This window comes from Triturus cristatus, chromosome 3_2 (genome assembly GCF_964204655.1).
Source record: "Triturus cristatus chromosome 3_2, aTriCri1.1, whole genome shotgun sequence".
Lineage (NCBI taxonomy): Eukaryota > Metazoa > Chordata > Amphibia > Caudata > Salamandridae > Triturus > Triturus cristatus.
Window position 1 is genome coordinate 1,232,300,658 of NC_140584.1, and position 23,465 is coordinate 1,232,324,122.

The window sequence follows — 23,465 nt, forward strand, 5'->3', positions numbered from 1 at the left end:
GGGTTAAATCGATTGTTGTTTTGCTCGCCATGCCATTCCAGTTCAGAGCCATCCATATGCAAATCAGTTTTGACCCTGCTTCCCATGGTAACAGTGCAGCCCGAAATGCCAGGCCAGATCTTCCCTGTACTATAAAACAAGCATCATGGGATTGGTTTAGGGGTATGACCCCTTATCAGACAGGCGAGCTTGAATAAGGTAGCATAGTGAGCAAAGGACTCATGCCTGGGCATACCCTGCCCACTTAGGGTGACAAACACAAAAAGAGTGGATGAAGGACGGAATGCTGAACAAATCAAACATTTACCCCCAGTCACAGATCTGGGTTAAATCCAGTGTTCTTTTGCTCGTCATGTCATTCCAGTTTGGACTCAGCCATAAGAAAATCAATCTTCAACCTGCTCCCCAAATGAAACGTCCAGCCCGAACTGCTATACCAGGTGCATTCTGGACCATAACCAAGCATTCTGGGACTGGTTTTGGGGTATCCCCCCTCATCAGCCAAGCTAACTTGAATCCAGTGGCATAGCAAGCACAGGACCCATGATGGGGCATTCCCTTCTTACTTAAGGAAACAAATGCAAAGAAGAACAGATGATGGACTGAATGCTGAATAAATCAAACATTCCCCCCCAGTCACAGATCTGGGTTAAATCCATCATTTATTTGCTCTAGATGCCATTTCAATTCAGAGGCAACCAAATGCAAATCAGTCTTCACCCTGCTCCCCATGGGAACAGTCCAGCCCGAACTGCCAGGCCAGGTCCTCCCTGGACCAGAAAGAAGCCTCCTAGGATCGGTTTCAACGAGACCAACATCTGGGCATCCGCGTCTCACTTGAGGTGACAAATGCAAAAAGGATAATTAATGAACTGTTTCCATGGGGAGCAGAGTCAAGACTGATTTGCATATCGCTGGGTCCAAACTGGAATGGCATGGTGAGCAAAGCACAATGGATTTAGACTCAGATCTTTGTACTGAGGGTGAATGTTTGACATTGCTGAGCATTCAATCCATCAATTATTTATTTTGCGACTTTTTAAAAGTGGCATTTTCGAAATGTCAAAATAAATCTGACTTTGCCATTAAAGATGATTTATCATTTCGATTCCATAGGTACTAAACATTACGGATTTACCTCCTCTCAATTAGGAATTACAGGGCCATATGTAGAAAGCAAAATTGCGATCGCAAACGCCGAAATTTGCTGAATTTCGGCATTTGCGATCGCAATTTTGCTAAGTGGTATGTAGGAAGGCAAATCTGCGTGCAAAATAAGGAATCGCTTTTACGGAATGCCTGATACATATAATTTTTGCGAGCGAATCAGATATGCCTGTGACAGTACAAGCTACAATAAGATCTGGGCGGTCCTAGTGGCATGGCGAAATAGGTAACGGTGGTCCTATGATTTCGCCCGGGCACTGTTGGTTCTTAGTCTCCATAGTAACACTGGGTCCCGTCGGTAGTGCGAACTGGAGAGGACTAGGAAAACAGTATCAGCTTGTGGGATCTCCATCTTCCACTCTCTTTACGGGCCTCGGAGCCGGGGCTGGAACAGGTTAGCCATCTGAGAGGGGGGATGTCTTGTTTCCCATCAAGAATGCCCTTCATGGTGTATGAGGACAAAAAAAAAATAGAACAAGTGTCTCTATAGAAAAAGTATATGAGAGACACGCTCATGTCCCTGCAGAGATAGTGTGTGATGATAATAATGTTCAAATTCCCACAAAGCAGAAGTGTAATTAAATTGATGCCCAGGTCCCAACAGAGACACTGTGTGATTATACACATGGCAAGGTCACCAGTGAGATAGTGTGTGATGATAGCCATGATCAATTCCTCAAGAAGATAGTGTGTGATGAATTCTATTGATGTCCAGATCCCCACAGAGATAGTGTGTGATTGTAGGAATGCCCAGCTCCCCACAGAGATAGTGTGTGATTGTAGGAATGCCCAGCTCCCCACAGATATAGTGTGTGATTTTGAGGATGTCTAGGTCCTCACTGAGATGGTTTGTGAGAATGGTGTTACCAGGTTCCCCACAGAGAAAGTGTGTGAATATTGGCAGGTGCAGTGCCCTGCTGCAAAGATAGCACGTGATTGTTTATATTGATGCCCAGGTCCAAACAAAGATAGTGTGTGATTATTGTGATGGCCAGGTCCCCACAGAGATAATGTGTAATTATAGGTATGCCCAGGTCCCCACAGAGATAGTGTGGAATTATGTTGATGACCAGGTTTCCACAGAGACAGTATGTGATAATAAGGATTCCAGGTCCCCACAGAGATAGTGTGATATTATAGTAATGTTCAAGTCCCCACAGATATTGTATGTGATAATAGGGATACCCAGGTCCCCACAGAGATAGTGTGTGATTATAGGGTTGGCCAGGTTTCCACAGATATAGTGTGTGATTATATTGATGGTCAAGTTTCCACAGAGATAGTGTGTGATTATAAGGTTGCCAGGTCCCTACAAAGATTGTGTGTGATTATAGGGATGCTCAGGTCCCCACAGAGATAGTGTGTGATTATAAGGTTGCCAGGTCCCTACAGAGATAGTGTGTGATTATAGGGATGCCAGGTCCCTACAGAGATGCTTTGTTATTATAGTATTATAGGGATGCCCAGGTCCCCACACAGATAGTCTGTGATTATAGGAATGACATGTCCCCACAGAAATAGTATGTGATTATATTGATGGCCAGGTTTCTCCAGTGATAGTGTGTGATTATAGAGATGCCAGGTCTGCACAGACATAGTGTGTGATTATAGAGATGCCAGGTCTGCACAGACATAGCGTGCCATTATAGAGATGCCAGGTCTGCACAGACATAGTGTGTGATTATAGAGATGCCAGGTCTCCACAGAGATAGTGTGTGATTATAGAGATGCCAGGTCTGCACAGACATAGTGTGTGATTATAGAGATGCCAGGTCTGCACAGACATAGTGTGCGATTATAGAGATGCCAGGTCTGCACAGACATGGTGTGTGATTATAGAGATGCCAGGTCTCCACAGAGATACTTTGTGATTATAGTGATGCCAGGTCTCCACAGAGATAGTGTGGTATTATAGGGATGCTAAGGTCCCCAGAGAGATGGTGTGTGATTATAGACATGCCTAGGTCCCCAGAGAGATGGTGTGTGATTATAGGGATGTCACGGTCCCCACCCTGATAGTGTGTGACCATAATTCAAGTCTCCACAATAATGTGTGCAATGATGCTATGTTGAAGATGCCAAACAGATTATATTAGTCAGATGGATCTGTACACTCATGTATTCATTTTAAAGATCGGTGTTTGACCTCCCACTCACAGCTGGAATCCTGGTGTTTCCACTCAGCTCAACTTATAATTACTTGAGGTAATTTTAACTGGTGAATTGCAGGGTTGTTTTTAGTTTAAAATGGCATGTTTTACCTGTCTTTATCACCTAAGTATAATGTAGCTTTAGCCTTTGGTTTATTCAGTGAATTTCTAAGGTTTTATTTTTTTAATGTAAAGTAAGATATAATTACAAGTCCTAATGTCCCTTTAACCTTGTTTTTATATATATGTGTGTTAGAAATTGGGTTCCTGGTTGACTGGAGTCAGGCAGCAATCAATCCTAGTCCACGTGCGTAATGAAACTTGAGGGGGTCCCCCTGCAAGGTACATGGAGGGTCCCCGCCCTTGAATTACTCCAGAGCTCCCAGGCCAGAGTACTGTGCTGAGGGGGTTCCCTGCAGCTCAGGGCCCCCCTGCAGCTCGGGGGCCCCCGCACCACCGGGGCTACGGGCACCTGTGTTACGCCACTGTCCTCGTCAGGGTAAGCCATCAAGGTACCTTAAAAGTAGTCTTTGCTCATCGTCTGGTAGCTTAGCAGAGAACGGTCAGGCGTAACTTAAGAGGCAATGTGTAAACCATTTGTGCAACACTTCAAACAGCAACACAGTGTAAACACCACAAAATAATGAAACAAGACCAAAATGACAAAAATCCAATAAATATAACATGAGATATGAATTTTAAAAGAATGAACTGCAAAATATCGCTCAGAAATAATAAGCACCTATTTGGCATATCTGGTCGCACCGGACCAGGACAAAGTCAAAAGCTCAGGCTGACCGCGGTGGAGCACAGGCCGGATACAGGGACCCCCTGAGGCCCACTGAACAAAAGTACTTTGATCCCAGTTGCGACAACGAAGGTGAGGGGTGCAGCCAAGCAATGCATCAGTGTTGATCCTGCAGTCGAGGTGATGCATCAATTTTCTCCACCCAGCACTGGCGATGCATCAGTTCTGTAAACAATGCACCATTTTGGAAGTGTGATGTTCCAAAGGCGATGCACTGGGTTTCTCCACACTGCTGCAATCTTTTCTATGCAGTGGCGGCAATGCAGTGGATCTGACAGCGAAGCGCTGGTTCCGAGTGCAATGCACTGGTCGTGTTCCCGCAACAGTGGCGATGTCCAGATTCTGCTCTCTCAGCAAAGGATGCTTGGGTTCCCCTGGAGCAGTCCCGTATTCCCACTTCCAATGATTCAATTGGAGCTGGGTAGTTGGAATTCTTTTATATCCCTGAACCTTCAGTTGAGCAGGCTAGTCAGCTACCCCTTGCAGTCACTCTGGATCGAATTTGTGTTGGTCCAATCTTTAGCACCTGGGCAACAGAGAGTAGCAGGGCACACAGCAAGGCCGAAGTTCTTTCAGAGTAGCAGCCCAGCAGAGTAGCAGTCCTTCAGCACACCAGTTCATCTTCTTACAGAGTGGTTACAGGTCCAGTAGTGTAATGAGTGGGTGGTGTCGGAGGTCCAGTACTTATACCCAGTTGTGTGTTTGAAGTGGGGAAGACTTCAAAGAAGGGTCTTTGAAGTGCACTGTGGTCTTCCCTTCCTGCTCTGTCTCCAGACTCAGTATGGGGGATATGCAGCCCTTTGTGTGTGGACAGGACACAGCCTATACAGGTGTAAGTATGAGACTGTGCCCAGCTCCTTCCTTCCATCCACCCAGGAACACCTATTCAGTCATACCTAAGCCCCCTTTGTGTGTGGGTATCTAGAGGGAGTACACAACGCCCAGCAGTCATGCAACCCATACACTGATCAGAGACAGGCAGCAGACACCAAATGGCTAAGAGCAGAAACATGTCTCTCTAAAAGTAGAATTTTCAAAATACTAACAATAAATCCAACTTTAAAGAGGATTTATCATTACCATTCCATCGGTACTAAGCAGAGCCAGATAAACAAAGTCTCCTCCGCCTACTTCCTCTCCTCCACCTGCTTTGTAAGATCTTCGAATGGCTCCCTGTACCCACCAGATGTACCATCACACAAGTCCTCATCACCAGTCGCCTGGACTAAGGCAATACTCTTTATGCCGGAATCACATCACACCTCCTTAAGAGACTTTAGACCATGCAGAACTCAGCAGCTAGACTCATCCTCAACCTCTCCAGACAGACTCACATCACCCCCACCTGAAGAAACTCTACTGCTCCCTGTACACAAGAGATGCCAATTCAAGATCCTGACGCATGCCTACAAAGCCCTTTACAACCAAGGACCAGCATACATCAACCACCGCCTGAGCTTCAACCGCCCCTCAAGACTATTGTACTCTGCCTCTCTCTCCGACACCACACCCCTGCATCAGCTGCGGCAACAATGGAATTCGTTCCTTCTCCTACCTCACAACAAAATCCTGGAACCGACTCCCCATTTACCTGAGGACATATCACTCCCTCCCTCCAGGAATTCAGAAGGGGATTCCAGACCTCGCTCTTCAACTGAAATCCCAAGCAGACTGGATCTAACGCTTGGAACCCTCACAGGTGATTAGCATGCTCTGCAAATCCATGATTGATTGACAAATCAACCTTCTCTCTATTAGGAGTTACAGCTTATTAAATGTTATCAGGAATCCTCAATTTTATCCTATGAGAGAGGTTGGCCTTACAGTAGTGAAAAATGAGTTTGGAGGTTTTTCACAACCAGGACATATAAAACTTAAAATCATATGTCCTACCTTTTAATTACATAGCACCCTGCCCTATGGGCTACCTAGGGACTACCTTAGAGGTGACATATGTAATAAATGGGGTGATTAAGGCTTGACAAGGAGTTTTAAATGCCAAGCCAACATGGCAGTGTAACACTGCCTGCAGGCTGCAAGAACAGGCCTGGGACTAGGTTTAAAGGGCTACTAGGTGGGTGGCACAATCAGTGCTGCAAGCCCACTGGTAGCATTTGATTTACAGGCCCTGTGTATGTGGTATATCACTTTACCAGTAATTTACATGTATATCAAACATGCCAATTAGGTATATATTAAATAAACTATGTTTAGGGGCAGAAGAACAAGCACTTTTGCATTGGTTAGCAGTGGAAAAGAGCACAGAGTCCTAAGTCCAACAAATACCAATTCAGCAAAATTGGAGGTAAGCAGGCAAACTCCTTGGGGGAGACCACCCTAAGGCTTTCAGGTCTAACAAGTGCCCCTCCCAGTTGAAAGTGGAGAGAGTTACCTAAACTCCTGGACGTTCCCTTCACTAAGATGGAATATTCCTGAGAGACCAAAATTATTGGCATGGTCTCTCCAGGTCAGTGTTCCACAATAAAGTCCATTCCCTGTAGCGAAAATTCCCTCATTAGTGGTATTTCCAGCACTAGAGATTTTGTCAGCAGGGGGGCGCTAGAGGGCACCAAGCAAGATGGCAGCACTTTAGTGCAGCTCGGCCGATCTCTCATCCGCCTAAAATCCGCCTAATATTGCAGCATCGAAGCCTGTAAACGGCTGTCCCGCTTCGCGATAGCACCCTGCAACCTGCCGAGGAATCCTGGGTATCTGCTGGCAGCGTGACGGCTGGAAATTTGATTTTCGTGTTCTGCCTGATGAGCGACAAGATGGCAGCCGCCGCAGCCTGACAAAAATTCTCCCCACCGCAACAACTCTACGCGCAGCTGGCGAGGGGTTAATCTGCCAGTGATGATCCTGCCGATCAGAGGGTGCTGGGCCGATCGCCAGTGTGGCCCGAGAACCAAGGTGTGGACTACTCACTTTCGAAACCAGGGGCCTTCAGCAGAGCGCGCCAGCCAGCCGAGTCCTGGGGCTGCTGCCACTGCTGCAGTGCGCATTCACGGAGCTCAGGACGGCGAAGATTATTGCTATCCTCACTCGCTGTGTTGTGAGGGGGGGTGACCCGGACTGCAGCTGCTGTGCTCTAAGGCACCTGAAGATCTGTGGCCTACCTCGCTGCATAGACTGATGCAGACTGAGCCGGGTACTTGCCTAAAGATGCGTCGGACCCCCGCTGTGTTTGCGCCTGAGGACTGGAAGGCTGGTGGAGCCGACTGCAGGCAGTGGTGAGTGGGGAACGGCTGGGCTTCTAGTCATCAGCTGCGGTGGTGGGTGAGGGATGAAGCGTATGGCGGCACTCGGCATGCTGCAGCCCGTGAGAGTGGCTGAGGCGGGGTGGCGCTCGTGTCTCCCTGCACGCCCTGCGATGGCATCCATATTCTGGATAGATCTGGGAGGCCTCCCCCTCATGGTGTGCTCTAGCTGATTTCTCTTCGGACTCCCCATTCCATCCAGGCCTGGTACCCTCTGGGCCTTCTGTGTGGCTGAAGGTGTATCTAGTTGTGCATTGACTCTGGAGGTGTAGCAGTTCTGATACACACAGCAGCTGTACCCTGTAGGCGGCATTGTGGATGGGCTGCTCTGCGTTGGATCGCCTCTCAGGGCTGATAATTCCCGTGCCTGGTGCATGTTGTATATCACCTGGGACTGATTCGCTGTTGAGCCTGATAAATCTGAGTTGCCCAGAGAGTGGTTGTGCCCCAGAGAGTGTGTCATTGTGCCTGCGGTGTGCCACGACTATAACTGCTGGCTGCGGGGCTCGAGCCTCAGGGACGCGGCGGCAGAGAAGTGGGACTCCCCTTCATTTTGTCATCAGCAGACATGGGCAGAACTGACAAGACGCAGCCTCGTCTCACGTTTGAGGTGTGCAAATCCACTAAATCGCAGCAAAGGGCGGCGTCTGAGGCGGAGGCCCAGGGTGAGGGCCCCCCACGCAGGATGCAACTCTGCTCACCATGCAGAAGAGTCTCCAATCTATTGAAGGGACTATGGCGGCGCTGAACCACAGGTTGGACCATATGTCATCCCAGCTCGAGAAGCAGAATGCAAGGATGGGGGAACTTGAGCAGCGCTTCTCCACAACCAAAGATGGCCTCGGCGAGGTGACGGACAAGGCACTCCACATGGAAAAAGTCTTAGCGCTCATCCAAGCAGAAAAGGAAGATTTGGAGGCGAGGTCGCACCGCAACAACATCCGTGTCACAGGCCTTCCTGAATATACCAACACAGGCAGGATGGAGCCCTTTTTCGAGTCCCTGGTCAAGGACATATTTGGCCCTGAAAATCTCTCTCCGATGTTTATAGTGGAGCGTGCCCATCGCTCGCTGGCTGCAAGACCTGTTCCTGGCACCCCGCCTCGCCCTATGATCGCCCGCCTACTAACTATCAGGACCGCGATGCCATCTAGAGGCTCGCGAGAGAAAAGGGCATGATTTTTTATGTTAGTTCTTTTTTTAATATGGTCGTTCAATTGTACATATTGGCTTCTTGGTTATATATAAGGTAACAAAAATGCTTATAGCACTTTATAATAACTTTTAAATGCTTATAACACTTTTTTATAATAACTTTTCAGCATGCTGCACAGCAGCTATGCTGCTCTAAAACATAGCTTAAAGACATTGGGAAAGACAAAAGCTCTGGCTAAACATAAGGTCCCAAAGGTGAGACCTATTGGCTATGCCAATGCTTGTTTGAAATAGCAGCAACTTTTTGCAAGTAGGAATTTGATTAATTTAAAAAAATGTACCCCCCTTCAAAAAGACCCAAAAAAGAAGATGTGAGGATTTGAAATACTCAAGGAAAAATGATGGCTAGAAGCTGAAATATGAATTTAAAACTAAAGAAAGCATTGGTGATTTCTAATAAAACAAAACAAGGATTGGTGTTAAACTTTCTGCACGCCTGTGCATGTGAAGTCACTGTGCTGTTCCGTTCATTAAATGCTGTTGTACAAGGTGCTTAGCACTTATTAAATCATGAGGGCGCCCTTAGCTACTGGTATTTTTATTTTCTAGTGCGAACTTGACCCAAGGGCATTACACCGCTGGGCTGTGTTTTTTCTTCTAAGACACCAAGAGAATTAATACATTTTCCATAATCACGGGAGGTTTAGCAAACCCTGGGACTCAAACCCGGATTCCAATGTCCAAAGTAGGCTGCTGTAGCCATTATAGGAATGCTACTGCTCACCATTTACTGCACTTGAAAACAATACTTTTTACGCGTTTTTCGTGAGCATGGACAAACGTGTTTGCTATAATCACTGACACGCATCTATTCTGTGAGCAGAGACAAAAAAACGCTTTGACCAGATCTTCAGCCTTTCAGCGAGTCGCACCCACTGCTCCTGGCCTCCTGCTCTGTCTGCTCACGTAGCCAAGGTTTGTGTATTGGCTGCAGGAGGGCCCATCCCCCCATCTCCGACAGTCACGGCCAGCAGGTATCAGCCAAGTTGATTACTTGGCCTTTGTTATGCAGACATGTGAATCTGCACATCTTTGGCTGACCATGGAAACACCCTGAGCCCTTTCTTTACACCTTAGGCTGACCATGGAAACGTCCTGAGCCCTTTCTGTACACCTTTGGCTGACCATGGAAACGTCCTGAGCCCTTTCTTTACACCTTTGGCTGACCATGGAAACGTCCTGAGCCCTTTCTTTACACCTTTGGCTGACCATGGAAACGTCCTGAGCCCTTTCTTTACACCTTTGGCTGACCATGGAAACGTCCTGAGCCCTTTCTTTACACCTTTGGCTGACCATGGAAACGTCCTGAGCCCTTTCTGTACATCTTTGGCTGGCCATTGAAACGTCCTGAGCCCTTTCCATACATCTTTGGCTGACCATGGAAACGTCCTGAGCCCTTTCTTTACACCTTTGGCTGACCATGGAAATGTCCTGAGCCCTTTCTTTTTCTTTGCACAGGAAGGCTGGGCAGAGCCTTTGGAATTCTTTTAACAGGAATCGAAAGAATCATGCAATTTTAAACTAAATGTCAGCAAAACACCCGAATATCATGATATATTTAGAGGCACATGTCAATCATTTGCAGAGAATAATAATAACGCAGCATTAGAAGGGTCCGATATTTTTAAGCCCTTCTCAGATTGTAAACTTACAGTTCTTTGATATGTTGCTTATTTTTTCAACAGCTTTTTATCTGTAACTATGGTTTTGTACAGGTTGTTTCTTTAATTGCAACAATTACATTGCACGATAGAAATCCAAATAAACGAAGACTCTGTTTAAATAGTGATTTTTCTCTGTTCGAGGCCAGTGTATCGTCACTATCGCTACCTTCGGTTTTTGTCCACCCTTTTAACAAGTGGTTTTCTCATCTTTTCTGTTGCAAGGACACTTAGGGATGGATTTTCAAACATTTTGTTGCTGGCTAGCATCACAAAAGTGACCTAACCAGCACAAAATGTTTTTTTTCAAATGTACTTTAAAGCGTAAAAGTTGTTTTGTGCTGGAAAATACCCTAAAAGTAGCACAAAGCAGCGCGAAACACTGTCTCGCGTTACTTAGCACCAAGGGGGCATTACATGGGTGGTACATGGGCATTCCTGTGCAACCATCCATGTCTTTTGACGCAAAACCCTATCCACAAAGAATTGTAGACAGGGCTTTGCGCTGAAAGTTAACGCCACTCCAAGAGAGCCGCTAACAAAAGAAATGTCTAGCCTGGTATGTTGTATAGGAAGGGTGTCCTTCCCATATAAAACCTGTGCTAGACTCACGCGCACCCCCTGGAACTATGGCACTAAAGTGTGTGCGTGGCACTCAGTAGCTGATATCAGCACTGGCACTAGGGAGAGGGGAGGAATCAGCCATACCTCCAGGGCTTTTAGAGGGCCGGGTCTCACCGGTGCTGAGCAACAAGCATTTTTTTAAGGGGGGCCTCGAAACGGGTCTCTATCAGTCTCTGTTTTGTGCCCTGGCACAGGCGGTCTGTTTTTCCTGGACTGCAGCGACAGCAGCACATCGATGTGCGCGTGCTCGAACTGCTCACTTCTCACTAGTGGAAAGTTACGGCATGACGTCATGCCATGTGAGCGTTCTAGGGGAAGGGAAATCCTTTAAAGAGTCATTTTCTCTCCGGATTTCCCTTTTCTTTTTGAAACTCGGGAGCAGCAACATTGTTGTGGTGACACCAGGGCTTTAAGTGGAAGGTTTTTCAATATCATATACAAGTCATAGTTGCTGCTTATTTATCTTATGCAACTAACAACCATTGACAAAGCCAATAGTCCCTTGTTTTAGGTGCGATGTTACTTGTTGCATCATATAGCTGACTGCAATGACAGAAACAGCAAAATACAAGTTGGGCGCTACACTATGCTAAGCACAGATTTGAAGCTTAAGTCTTTTAGGCCATGCCCTTAATTACAGTGGTCCCGCCCCTTTAAGGGTCCCCCGCAGTTATTTCATCCCACTTCAAGCCCTGCATATCTCTGAAGATATTGTGTTCTCCTTCTCCCTCCCTGTCACGCAACGGAGCACAGCCTCTTTGGGTGCTGCATTGCGTGTATTTTTTTAAAATCTGCCCTTAGGGATAGATTTTTAAACATTTTGTTGTGGGCTAGCATCACTAAAGTGACACTCACCAGCAAGAAATATTTTTGGGGAAAGTTACTTTCCAGCGCAAAACTTAGCGCCAAGGGGGCCTTACATGGGACTGGCTGCCAATAGAGAATCTTCAAGTGGAAATAAGCCCGCCACAGGAATGGTATGGCGTGGCAATTCTGCTGCTGCATTAGGCCCAGCTCCAGGATTCTCCATCTAGGAAGGCTATGAAGAAGCCTGGGCGGGCCATGAAGGTACATGGGGGAAGCTAGAAAAATGAACCAAATTATCTTGAGATCGCTGTTTAGACTCTGACAAAATCTTTCTAAAATATACATGTCTAAGAAAGAAAAGTAACATATGTTTAGTAATGTTCAATCTAGTGGGTTGATCTGTGGCCATGCCCCGGACCCGTTTTCCTGTCTTCGACTTAGAACTACCTTCTAACGGGAGCTTGCATTCTCTGTCTTTGGTTGCAGTGGGGTATTGTGACAAACCGAACTAATAGTTTCTGAATGGGTGATGGATCTGATAGCATCAGATTTCCTGCTTAGGGCATTCAAATCTATCCACACAGAAGACTACTCAGAAGAGTTTGAAGGACCTCGGTGAAAGACTATTTTTAGGCATATTTAATTTGGGAAGAGGTGTGGCGCCACGGCCAGGGTGACTGACTTCGGAATCTGGGGATCATGGTTTGATCCCCGGCGCCGGCGGCAGATTAGCCCAGCCCCATGTGACTCTGGGCAATAGCTTGCTTAATCTTCCCGACGGACCCCAGCGCCTAGAGACCCTTACGGGTGATTGTTTGCGCTTTACAAATGTTGATTATTATAATGAGGCATTCAGCTCTTCCATCATGAGCCAGGAATCTAACATTTCTCTGTTCACCCATGAGGCAAGGAAGATTGATTTTGCCTAGATTATGTTAATAATTAATGATTTGTGGGGTGATTGGTGCAAATTCAGTGTCTGAAAAGTCTTGAAAACCCTGATTATGGGCAGGTGACTGTACTTACCATTTTTAATTGCCATACATTTAGTTGAACTGTAGAGTTAAGAAAAATAAACCTATAATTACCTATATATGCTTGACTTTTGATATTTCTGTCCATATTTGTGCTTCAATATTAAGATAGGACAATATGTATTTATAACATTTTAGTATCCTACCCTATTACTTTTCATGTAAAAATGTACACTTAGCTCCTCTTTAAGAATTGATTGGAAGGCGCAATCCCCCAGGGCCTCAACTCGGAGTCGTCATCTGGGTACATTAGGTTAAATGGGAATGACACAGTCCTGCCCGAATTCTCCATTCCAACACACTGGTCCGGTTTCTCCCTACTAATAAAAACCCGGTCAATCCTTGTAGATGATCTCCGTGGTTCAGAGTAAACACAGCATGTACCACCTCCTGGGTTTGCAGGAGATAAACATTGACTAGATCACTCTGCACAGGCGTCTCGTAATTGTTTCACTAACCAAGTGTGAGCATTCTTCATTGGAGAGGTCCGTTCCTGAACCTTTCCTGTCACGCCATTGAAGTAACCGGCCCAAATTGCTAGAATAAGTATCGAAGGTTTCACAACATCCTTTAACTTGGCGAATCCACCACTGCCGGTGCCTATGGATTCAATAAACACCGTTTTCTTCCATCTTTGAATAGATTGGGTAGGAGGCCGAGTAGAGTCTTCCATGAATGTTTTCAGTTTCTTCTGGCTTTAAGAGCATTTCTTGCAGAAAAAATATTTTAACATTCCTATGCTTCTTGAGTGAGAATACTGTATCTTTTTGTGCAATTATTCAGTCTGTGGACTTTTTCAAGTCGTGTGTTTAAACTTTCCTGTAAAAGTAAGTAATACAGAAGGTTTCATCTGGACCCTACAACGAAGTAACATATTTATCTGGATTGCAATCCCCCCTCAGGTCCTAGCATCATCCAGCCTGTTGTCAATTCATGTGTCACACCACAAATATAATCTTCTCCATGCTCACGTGCTGAGATTGTTAATATAGTGTTTGCCTGGATACCAAGGTTGGCAAGACACTCTGATACAAGGTGAAGGTGCATCACAATCCATTGCTGAGTGAGGGCACTTAGCACCCAACCAGCAAGTAGATCATTTGGTAACCTGTTGCTGTATGAAGGTTTTCATCGATGCTGGTGATCTTGTTTCTTGTTTGTGAAGAATGAGGACAGATGGGTGCCTAGGTCTTGAGAGGAGGTTACATTGGTGCAGCTTGCTGCCGAAGTGGTGAAGCATTACCTATGGGAAAGATGTCCTTGTCTTGTTGGAGTTTCTTTCAATGAGGTCGGTGGCCATGGAGCGTTTGGTGGTTCTGATTGGTTGATAGTAGCATCTGAGGACGGATTTGCCGATGCTCTTCCAAGTGTCATCCTGCCTTCATGTTTTTTGCAGTGGCATTTGGTGAGCCTGAGCTCTTATGTTTTCCAGCTTGCTTGTGGTCTTGTTGTTGTGGCTTTGAGAGGCACCAGGGTATCTGCGCAGGCGGTGATCTAGGTGTTGAAGTTAAAGATAGATTTGGGAAGTTTGCTTTTGTGTCAAGGCTGGTGGTGTAGGAGTCCGTAGAGCAAGATGTTTCTGAGATCTTGTGATGGGCTTGTGTCTGAACCCCGTTCAGAGGGCCATGGGGCAAGCAGGGGTTACCGGGCCTAACCAAGGTGGTTGGGCCATTTTCTCCTGCTGTCCTGGGGCCCACCCTACTATGGATCCCACTCAGCTGGGTCATATGCCTCCTTCTTCACCTGACTCTCAATTGGTAAGATAGCCCGAGCAGTCAACGTTCCCTCGGAGGGAATTGTAGATACAGATTAGTAGACATGACAATTACCTCGATGTACACGCAGCGCCCCCAATAAATTAATGTCCAAATATTATTTTGTTATGAAAGAAGTATTTTAATTCTAATTCTACACATGCAAAGTAATGATGATAAAAAGATCTGGTCACTACTTATAAACATCACAGGGCATGCTGCCACTACTGCACTTGCACTGTTTACCTACTGTTGAAGACAGTAGCCTTCCACCACTATAAGAATAGTGCTTTAAGAGCCCCTCCCGGTCCAACATGAGTGCAGACCATGAGACAGGCCTATGTTCTGGCGCACATACATGATCCATGTTTGGCTATGACAAAAAGGTCAGCATTAGGAATCCAGACAATAATACAGTTGGGTGCTCAGGGCAGGGGTACACGTCTTTACCATGCAGAGGGCTTATCCTTCCCAACAGCTTGTCTACTGGGGGTTTGCTGACGCTGGTGAAGATGGGGTCTAGTAGTTATCTGACAGCATGTGTGGGGTCCACTCACTGAGAGAGTCCGAGGTTGGACAGGCCTTTGAGGATGTTGCCTGTGCCGAAATCAGTGAGGTCCTCGAGTTGGTTGTTAACGTCACCAAGTAATATAAAGGCACTTGAGTCAAGAATCAGGGAGGTGGCAACATTTGCAATGGTGCCACTGAAGTTGGCGCTTGGTTGGGAAGGCGGTAGATAACAGTGCCACCCAGGATGTAGTTCACAATGATGAGGAGTTTTAAGGTCAAATGTTCCATGTTGCTGGTGGTGCTCTCCAAGGTGGATGAGAATTGGATGGATTCTTTGAAGATAACAGTGATTCCGCCGGTCTGTTTGTCTTGTCCTGAGATCTTGTATCCAGGGGGACTGACATGGCAATAACGTGAGCAGACTATGAAGTTAAAAAGGTTTCGTCTGAAAGAGACGGTCTGGTGAGTGCTTGTGTAACAGATCCCACATTTAGTTGGTGTGTTTAGTGAGGGAGCAAATGTTGAAAAGTATGAAGGATATGGAGCGGTGTGGTGTGGTGTAGTAGGGGGGTCAGGTATGTTTGGGCGTGTGTCGAGTATGTTGGGTTTGTGAGGTGTGAGGGAGGAGTGAGATGGGTGTGGGAGAGTGTATGTGAAACAGCAGATGGTGCTGCAGAATGCACCTTCAGTGTTGGGTGGCGAAGCTTAGCAGCAGCTCTGGTAGATATGACCAGGGCTCAGGCGTGGTGGGGTGGCAATGGGGGAGGAGGGTGGGAGGAAGGTTGGGGGTCCTAGAGATAGGCTTGGCTTTGACATGCTTTCGGCACAGCACGTCTGCGTTACAGCCTCCATTACGTGAAGACAGTTTGACAGGAAGCCAGTCATGTCACTTACTGGGCAGATGGATGATGGTAAATCAACTAAGGTCACTTCATGTGCAGATGGATGATGGGAAATTACTTTCATTGCTTGGCTGCTTCTTTTAAAGACACCTTTGGTGGGAAAACAGTGATGTCACTTCCTTTGCAGAATAATGCTGGGAAATCCAGTGATGTCCCTTCATGTGCAGATAAATGATAGGAAATCCACTAATATCACTTCCTTGCAGTTGGATGATGGGAAATCCTGTGATGTCACCACCTGTGCAGATGACTGAAGGTAAATCATTGATATATAGGACTGTGAATTTAAATTTTGAAGGGGCGCTATAAACACACCCCTTCCAAATTGTGATTCGTAATGTATTTCTAAACACATAATTGCTAAATGAGTTTAGTACATTTGTAAAAACTATTTAGCAGCCACAAACCATGTGATGTATCAAAAAGCAGGGTTTGTGACCGCTAAATGGCATTGTACAAACAGATGAAAAAGGAGTTCATCACCATTCTCTTTACCCAGATCAGCCGGGTTGGAATTATCACCGGCGGAGCAGTGAGAACTCCTTTTTCAACAACTTCTACGTATCCCTTTCAGGTAGTCTTCTTTCCCGCTGAATTTGCCTCGCTCTCTGTCTGTCCCTCTTACCCTGTTAACCATTTACCTCTATGATTCAGTCACTGTCTTGACCCTTTTCCTTCAGACGGCGCTATAATATCCTGTACCGATAACTACTCCATTTCCAATTGTGGTCTGTAGTATGGTCAGAATATCACTATTTAAGTTGTGTACTGTTTACCTTTCTATTGTTGTTGATGTTACATGTACAGAATGCTGCATTTCGCTTTCTTAGGTTGGATAACATTTACATGCCTATAATGCTTTATCACGAATTATCCCACATTACCCATCACCACAATAAGCTTTGCTGTTTGTTATTTCTGTACCGCTCCCTCAGACTCTCTCCTCATATTTGTATACTTCTCTCAGTGCCCCAAAAACAGCAACCTTACCAGTGGACTTTATTAACAGCTCTACAAATGCTCAGAACCTCAACAAACATTGTTTTTATCATTTAAACGTGTGCCCAGGACTCAGCTTTTCAGTAACTTGTGTGGGTTTACATCCACATACTTATACGGGGTTATAGGGTATTTCCTCCGACCTGGTAGCACCGTGCAACACACACACTACAACCACCATACGCACACACAGCAAATCGCCACTCTTCCTGGCATATCCAAAACCCTACTTCCAGACAAATCTAGCAGCTATGTGCAGAATGCTGTTCAGTAGTGCCAAATCTGTGTGTTGATGCTGGCAAGCGAGTGCTCTGTTTATTCTGTGCAGAAATGAGAGTCGGTGCCACAGTGCCGGTGTCAGGGTGTCTGCTGCCTCTAAGTTCGATGAGAATCTGTGAGTTTTCAGAGGGTTAGCCAGTCTAGAAGTTACATCTGTTGTTATTGCAGTCAGAGTATATTGCTTGCTGCAATCTTTCACTTTGCATCTAGACTCAAATATGTGTTTACAGTGCACATTCATTACATTTCTTGAGAAAAGACAGTGGCGTCACTAGGGAGGTGCAGGGGGTGCGGACCGCTCCGGGTGACACCATCACATGGGGTGACACAGTGACAGGCCTGCCAAGTATCGCGCATCACATCAGGCGTGACGCTAACGCATTTAAGTGTGGTGTTCAGTGTCGCATCACTGCACTTAAATGCATTGTCACGCATTTTATTTAGCCACTGACCGGGCACTCTGCCTGACAGTGCTGACAGAACCTCCGACACCCGGCTGTGTGTGCCCGTGCGGACCAGGCCGCAGCTTCACTTGCCAGGCTCAGACTAACAAGATTGTGCTGGTGCTCTGAGGGTGAACAACCTTTACAACGCAACTGTTACAACGCACTACACTTACAACGAAATTTTTACAACGCAACATCCACTACAACGCATTCCATTACATCGCATGACACTACAACGCAGGTTTAAAAACTACCTTTACAACGCATTCCATTACATCGCATACTACCTTTAAAACGCATACCATTACAACGCAATCCATCACTTACCCTACTGGTGCACCCCCTGGAGTTAGAATAGTAATTTTTACCCCTATACTATCCAATACTTACCTTAAATGCAATTTAATATTATGCGTTGTAATGGTATGCGTTGTAAAGGTAGTATGCGATGTAATGGAATGCGTTGTAAAGGTAGTTTTTAAACATGCGTTGTAGTGTCATGCAATGTAATGGAATGCGTTGTAGTGGATGTTGCGTTGTAAAACATGCGTTGTAAGTGCATGCGTTGTAAAAGTGTGCGTTGTAACGACATACATCCGCTCTGAGTCATAGTGCCGTGCTCAGCTCTCTGCTACAATATAACAATTTTGAAATCTTCCGCACTGTGCAGCTCAGCCTGGAGAGACCTGGGCGCCGGCCCTGCCTCCCACCAGAGTCGTTGTTGCCGCGTTAAAGTAACCACTGCCAGGCAGCTGACAGACTCTGTGGCGCCGTGGGGGGTGTGTCGGATGTGACCTCACGAGGAAATGAGGTCAGAGAAGCAGCGCAGGGCCGGGACTGGGGTCGGATTCGAGTCTGAGCTGTGTCGTCGGTTCGACCGGCCATACGGCGTCTGTCTCAACCTGATAACAGGACTATGTGAAGTGAATTTTACAAACAAGTAAGTACTTTCTTTGGTCAGGTAGGCAGCCTGATACAGTGTTGTTTATGTTACCGCTCTGTGAGCAGTGCATTACCTCTTGGCGGTTTCCTTTGTTTCATAGGAAAGTGTTTTATATTCCAGAGTTTGGGTGAAGTTCCGTTTCAAAATGTGTCTGCCTCTTGGTATAATTTTGATTACAAATGTGTAGTACAGGTTGAATTTTGAATTTCACTTTGTTGCTCAGTTGTTGTGATGCTCTGAACTTGTTGGGCTGCACTCGCGTCATTCCTCACAGAGGCCCCTCTCAGTCCTCTCATCATGCTCTCGCCAGATAATGGATTTTGCTGGCAGAAGCTGGCAGGGGGAACGGGCCCAGCAATTAACACAAAGGCAGCGCCCTTCCTGGTGACTGGAGGCCTCGCGGGACTCCGGGTGGCGCGAGCCTGTGCAGAGGCGGCCCTTTGCTGGGAACAGAGAGAAGTGTCACCGCCGAGTAGGCCGCGATATGAAAAGCTACTAATAATTATGCGAGACCGTCCCTTCCAGATCAGCCATTTATTGAAAGGTGCTCAGCGCGGGAGCCCGCCTTCTGATTTATGAGAGCAATAAAAGCTCTAAACTCTCTCACACTGGCGGACTCGGAGGAGGTCCATGGGGTAAGTCGTGAGGGGGTGACACCAAGAGTTGTTACCGCACTGGGTGACACCAACCCTAGTGACGCCACTGAGAAAAGATAACTTTATTTCACTTGGTTTCCATTCCTTACCTGTGCAGGTCACCCCAGCGTCCCTTCCTGTAGGACAGGTATTGTGTTCCCAGCCTTGTTGTGGGCACTTCCATAGAGCAGCCTCATCTCCTCTGCATTGAACATTACTCATGACAACAGGCAGAGAACTCTTTCCGAATGTTGAATTGTACTCATGTTCTTCCACTGAAATACATCCGAGCTGTCTGCAGACAACTGAAGCATCATTCAGATCCCAGGAATCATCACACACCGTCCCCCACACACCATTGTGCCTGACCTCCACTCTTCCAGAGCAGAGAGAGGCGCCGTTCACCAACCGGACCGCATCAGGATCTGGAAACAGCATAAGTGGACAGATATCAAGCAAGACTCGCAAAATCAGGTAATATGTCAACATTATACATATGTTTGAAAGGTTCATGGTTCTTTATTTTTGCACGATTAATCAAAATCATTGCAAATCATGAGATAAAACACTACATGTACAATGGGAAAATATCAATACAAATGTCAAACAAAAGTAACATAGGCCCAGTCTCTTTGTGGTTCATTGTAAAGAGATGAATAAATAGAGCGAAAACAGCTGCAAAATGTAATAAAATTTACAGTCTATTCAAGCTCAGTTGAATTATAACTAAATAGTAAGAGTGCGGCATCCCATAATGATAGTAAGAGTGAGGCATCCCATAATGATAGTAAGAGTGAGGCATCCCATAATGATAGTAAGAGTGGGATTAACTTAGAAATTTTTAATGTCTATGCGCGAGGTATTCCTGGGGGAAAACGGTCCCCAGTTGTTTATTCACTGGAAGAAACAATCGATTCCCTACCCTCTAATATCCTGCCTATTATAGCAGGTGATTTTAACACATCGTTCGAACCACTATACTTAGATGACATAACGCAGCTTACAGAGGAAGAAGATGCTAAATGGGGAATTCCACCACTGGAGATTGTACCAGCAAAAAGGTGGACGGAGGCCGCAATCCAATTAAACGGCCTCTGTTTAGGCAATCACATGAGAGCAGCAAACGGCAGAAGTCCGTCCGACAAATTAGGTGCAAACACCTTTGATAACGGACGTAGGGCTAGTAGGATTGATTACTTATTGATCCATGTACAACTCTGGACCCACTTTAAAGATATGGAGGTAGTTAGTCGGCAAGAGAGCGATCACCATCCACTAGTCTCGTCATTTAATGCGTCCTTGCTCGGTTGTTCATCCCCAGTACAAGCCACGTATGAGTCTGAGCATCTCCTGTCTAACAATACACGCTATCTAAAATGGGACCGGATTGCTGAGGACCCAAAGACTGTGCAGGCAATAAATGGAGAAGCACTTTCTGCTCTAGAAGTATTGGGTGTACAAGTTGAGGGCCCAATTCCATCTTATCTAGTGGCAGAAATCCATACCAGGCTTTTTGCGAGTTTGCGGAAATACTTTCTTAAACCCATCTCCGGTAGAAATCCAAAACCCCAAAAAAAAGAAGGCTGGTACAACAACGAGTGTCGGGAAGCCCGGTTAGAGCTTGGCAGTGCACTCAAGTCGAAAGATGCATCGCTTGTAAGGACTGCCAGGACCCGATATGGGAAGACATTGAAAGAGGCAAAGGTAACCTGGGACACCGAAATGTGGAAGGATCTACTGGATGCTTCTAGGGATAAGAATAGTAAAGCTTTCTGGGATACATATAAATGGGGCAGGGGTGGAATTGCAGAGCGACCGCAAAACAATGTGGCACAAAATGACTGGGTTGATTACTTCAAACCCCAGTACGCCGCACCATGTGTGAAACCAGCCCTTGTGAGATCTCTCCATCTGTAGCTTACACAGAGGCCCCGTTTATAATAAAAGATGTAAATAGAGCCTTGGACAAAGTGGTCAGAGGAAAAGCCCCTGGCATGGATGGTATCCCTGCAGACATGTTCCTTAACAATAGAAGTCTTTGGTCTAGTTATATTTTGGAACTTGCAAATGCAATTGCCCAGGGAGCTGACATCCCGTGTTCATGGAAGGGCGCTGAAATCGTCCCAGTATATAAAAAGGGGGATAAAACAAAGGCAAGTAACTATAGGCCAATCAGTCTAATCGACTCGATCCAAAAGATTATAGGCCGCTTGTTCCTCCATAAAATCCAACTCTGGATTGACGACCATGACATTTTGAGCCCAATGCAGGCAGGGTTCCGTTCCCGGATAAGTACCATTGACCAAGTCTTCCGTTTTGCCAACATATACTGGAAGACCGTGGTCCTGGGGAGGGGTGCTCTTTATGCAGTATTCGTGGACCTAAGGGCCGCCTTTGACCTGGTCCCAAGGAGCAGGCTGTGGCAGGTTTTGGGGGAAATGGGTATTGCTCCTGAGCTCCTTTCCGTGATTGTCCGCTTACATGAGGGAAACGTTGCCCGAGTACGGTGGGGGGGCATGGGAGAGGTGACTGAGGACTTCCCGGTCGGCAGGGGTGTGCGGCAGGGGTGTGTCCTGGCACCGACCCTCTTCTCACTGTTTGTCGACGGGGTGGTCGGTCGGCTCTCTTTAACCCCGACCGATGCACCTGCTCTGGCTGGCGAACGTATTCCCATCCTCATGTTCGCGGATGACACGTTGATTATCTCTAAGACCCCTAGTGGCCTATCGAAGGCCCTCCGGTGTTTTGAAGAATTCTGCACTGCAAGGGGCCTGGAAGTAAACACGGGAAAAACCAAATTTATGTCATTTAATGGATCAAAATCCTTCAAGGGGAAAATATTCATGAATAAGTTACCCTTGGAGGAGGTTACCTCATTTACTTACCTGGGGATTGCGTTACAAAAAGATATGCGCTGGGATTGCCAACTTGACCGTGCTATCTTGCAACATAAACAAAAGTCAGGGGCTCTTCTATCCAGGTTTAAAAACTCACTAACTAAGCCAATCTCCCCAGTTCTGGAAATCTATGGAACGTCGGTCCTGGGCTCATGCCTTTATGGGGCCGAGCTCTGGGGCTTTACCAACCTGAATAGGCTGAAGGCCCTAGAAAATGCTTTTATCCGCAAAATCACAAATCTTCCACCAAGTACGCCATTGCGCCCCCTACTATTGGATCTTGGCAAAAAAACCCTAGAACATCTGACGAGGTTACGTCCAATATTATATTGGCGTAGACTCTGGTGCACTGATGAACTCTTGCACTATAGGAGCGGTTTTGTGGATATAATTGAATCCGATAAGTCCCAAAAAATATCCTGGCTGCTTGAGATCAAATCCATATTAGGCAGTTTAGGCCTGAATGAACTCTGGAAAAATCCGACAAGTGCAGCTTTTCCTTCGAAAGAAAAGCTGAAAATGATGTACTGGGAATGGGTTTATAAACTAGAAATTGCCCAAGGCCTTTCCTCTCAATTAACGTCCCGCTTCCTAGAGTTCAAATTCCAACCCCTCAAAGAGAAGTTCTGGGACATCATTGAAAAAACCACTGATCGCAAGCTATACTTTCAATTGCGGGTGGGAACACTACCCGTTGCAGACTTCACCTCTAGATGGGGGGGAGCAGGTACTAACAAGGATAGGTGCTTTAGATGCGTAGACGAATGCGAAAATATAGGTCATGTACTATTCTTCTGCCCATTGTATGCAATTCCGAGGGAAAAATGGATAAAACCAATTTGCAAGCTGATGGGCATTAAAAGATATGCTATTGCCCTTCGCATTTTATGCACCGACCCTGCACCTCCGATCTGTGTAGCCGTAGCTAAGTTTATAGGATGGGCCTGGGGCATAAGGTTAAAAGCTTTGAAACTTAATGTTAATTTCTGACCCATAAATAACCTAACATCCTGTTAACATTACCCGCTGCTGTTATTATCATAAGTAGGAATCAGGGTGCCCACAATGTTATATTATGTTATTCCCTGTGCAATTTAAGCTGATATGAGCTGGTTCGAATTTTATGATTGTGGTGCTCTTTTTTAACTGTTTTTTCTTAAAGCATGAATTAGCTTGACGGACATTGGAAAATTTAATTGGAATTTTACCCTCTTTTTAGGTAATTTATATAATTGTAAATAAATGTTTGTATTGTGCTTTTATGTCTTAATTGCCGAATAAAGCTGATTGAATTGAATTGATAGTAAGAGTGCGGCATCCCACAATGATAATAAGAGTGAGGCATCCCACAAGGATAGTAAGAGTGCAACATCCCAC

General features: G+C 46.0%; 1 protein-coding gene across 3 annotated transcripts in view; it reads right to left on the reverse strand.

The window, feature by feature from the left end:
- The window catches only part of LOC146859544 (CD5 antigen-like), a 1,596,548-nt gene that overhangs the window by 403,513 nt on the left and 1,169,570 nt on the right, over window positions 1-23,465 (reverse strand). For 2 of the 3 annotated variants that reach the window (XM_085650244.1, XM_085650245.1), the window contains exon 4: window positions 19,302-19,616. The exons of the other annotated variant lie outside the window; for it this stretch is intronic. In XM_085650244.1, the coding sequence (XP_085506370.1) occupies window positions 19,302-19,616 (315 nt within the window). The remainder of the gene's footprint in view (window positions 1-19,301; window positions 19,617-23,465) is intronic. 3 annotated transcript variants of the gene reach the window in all.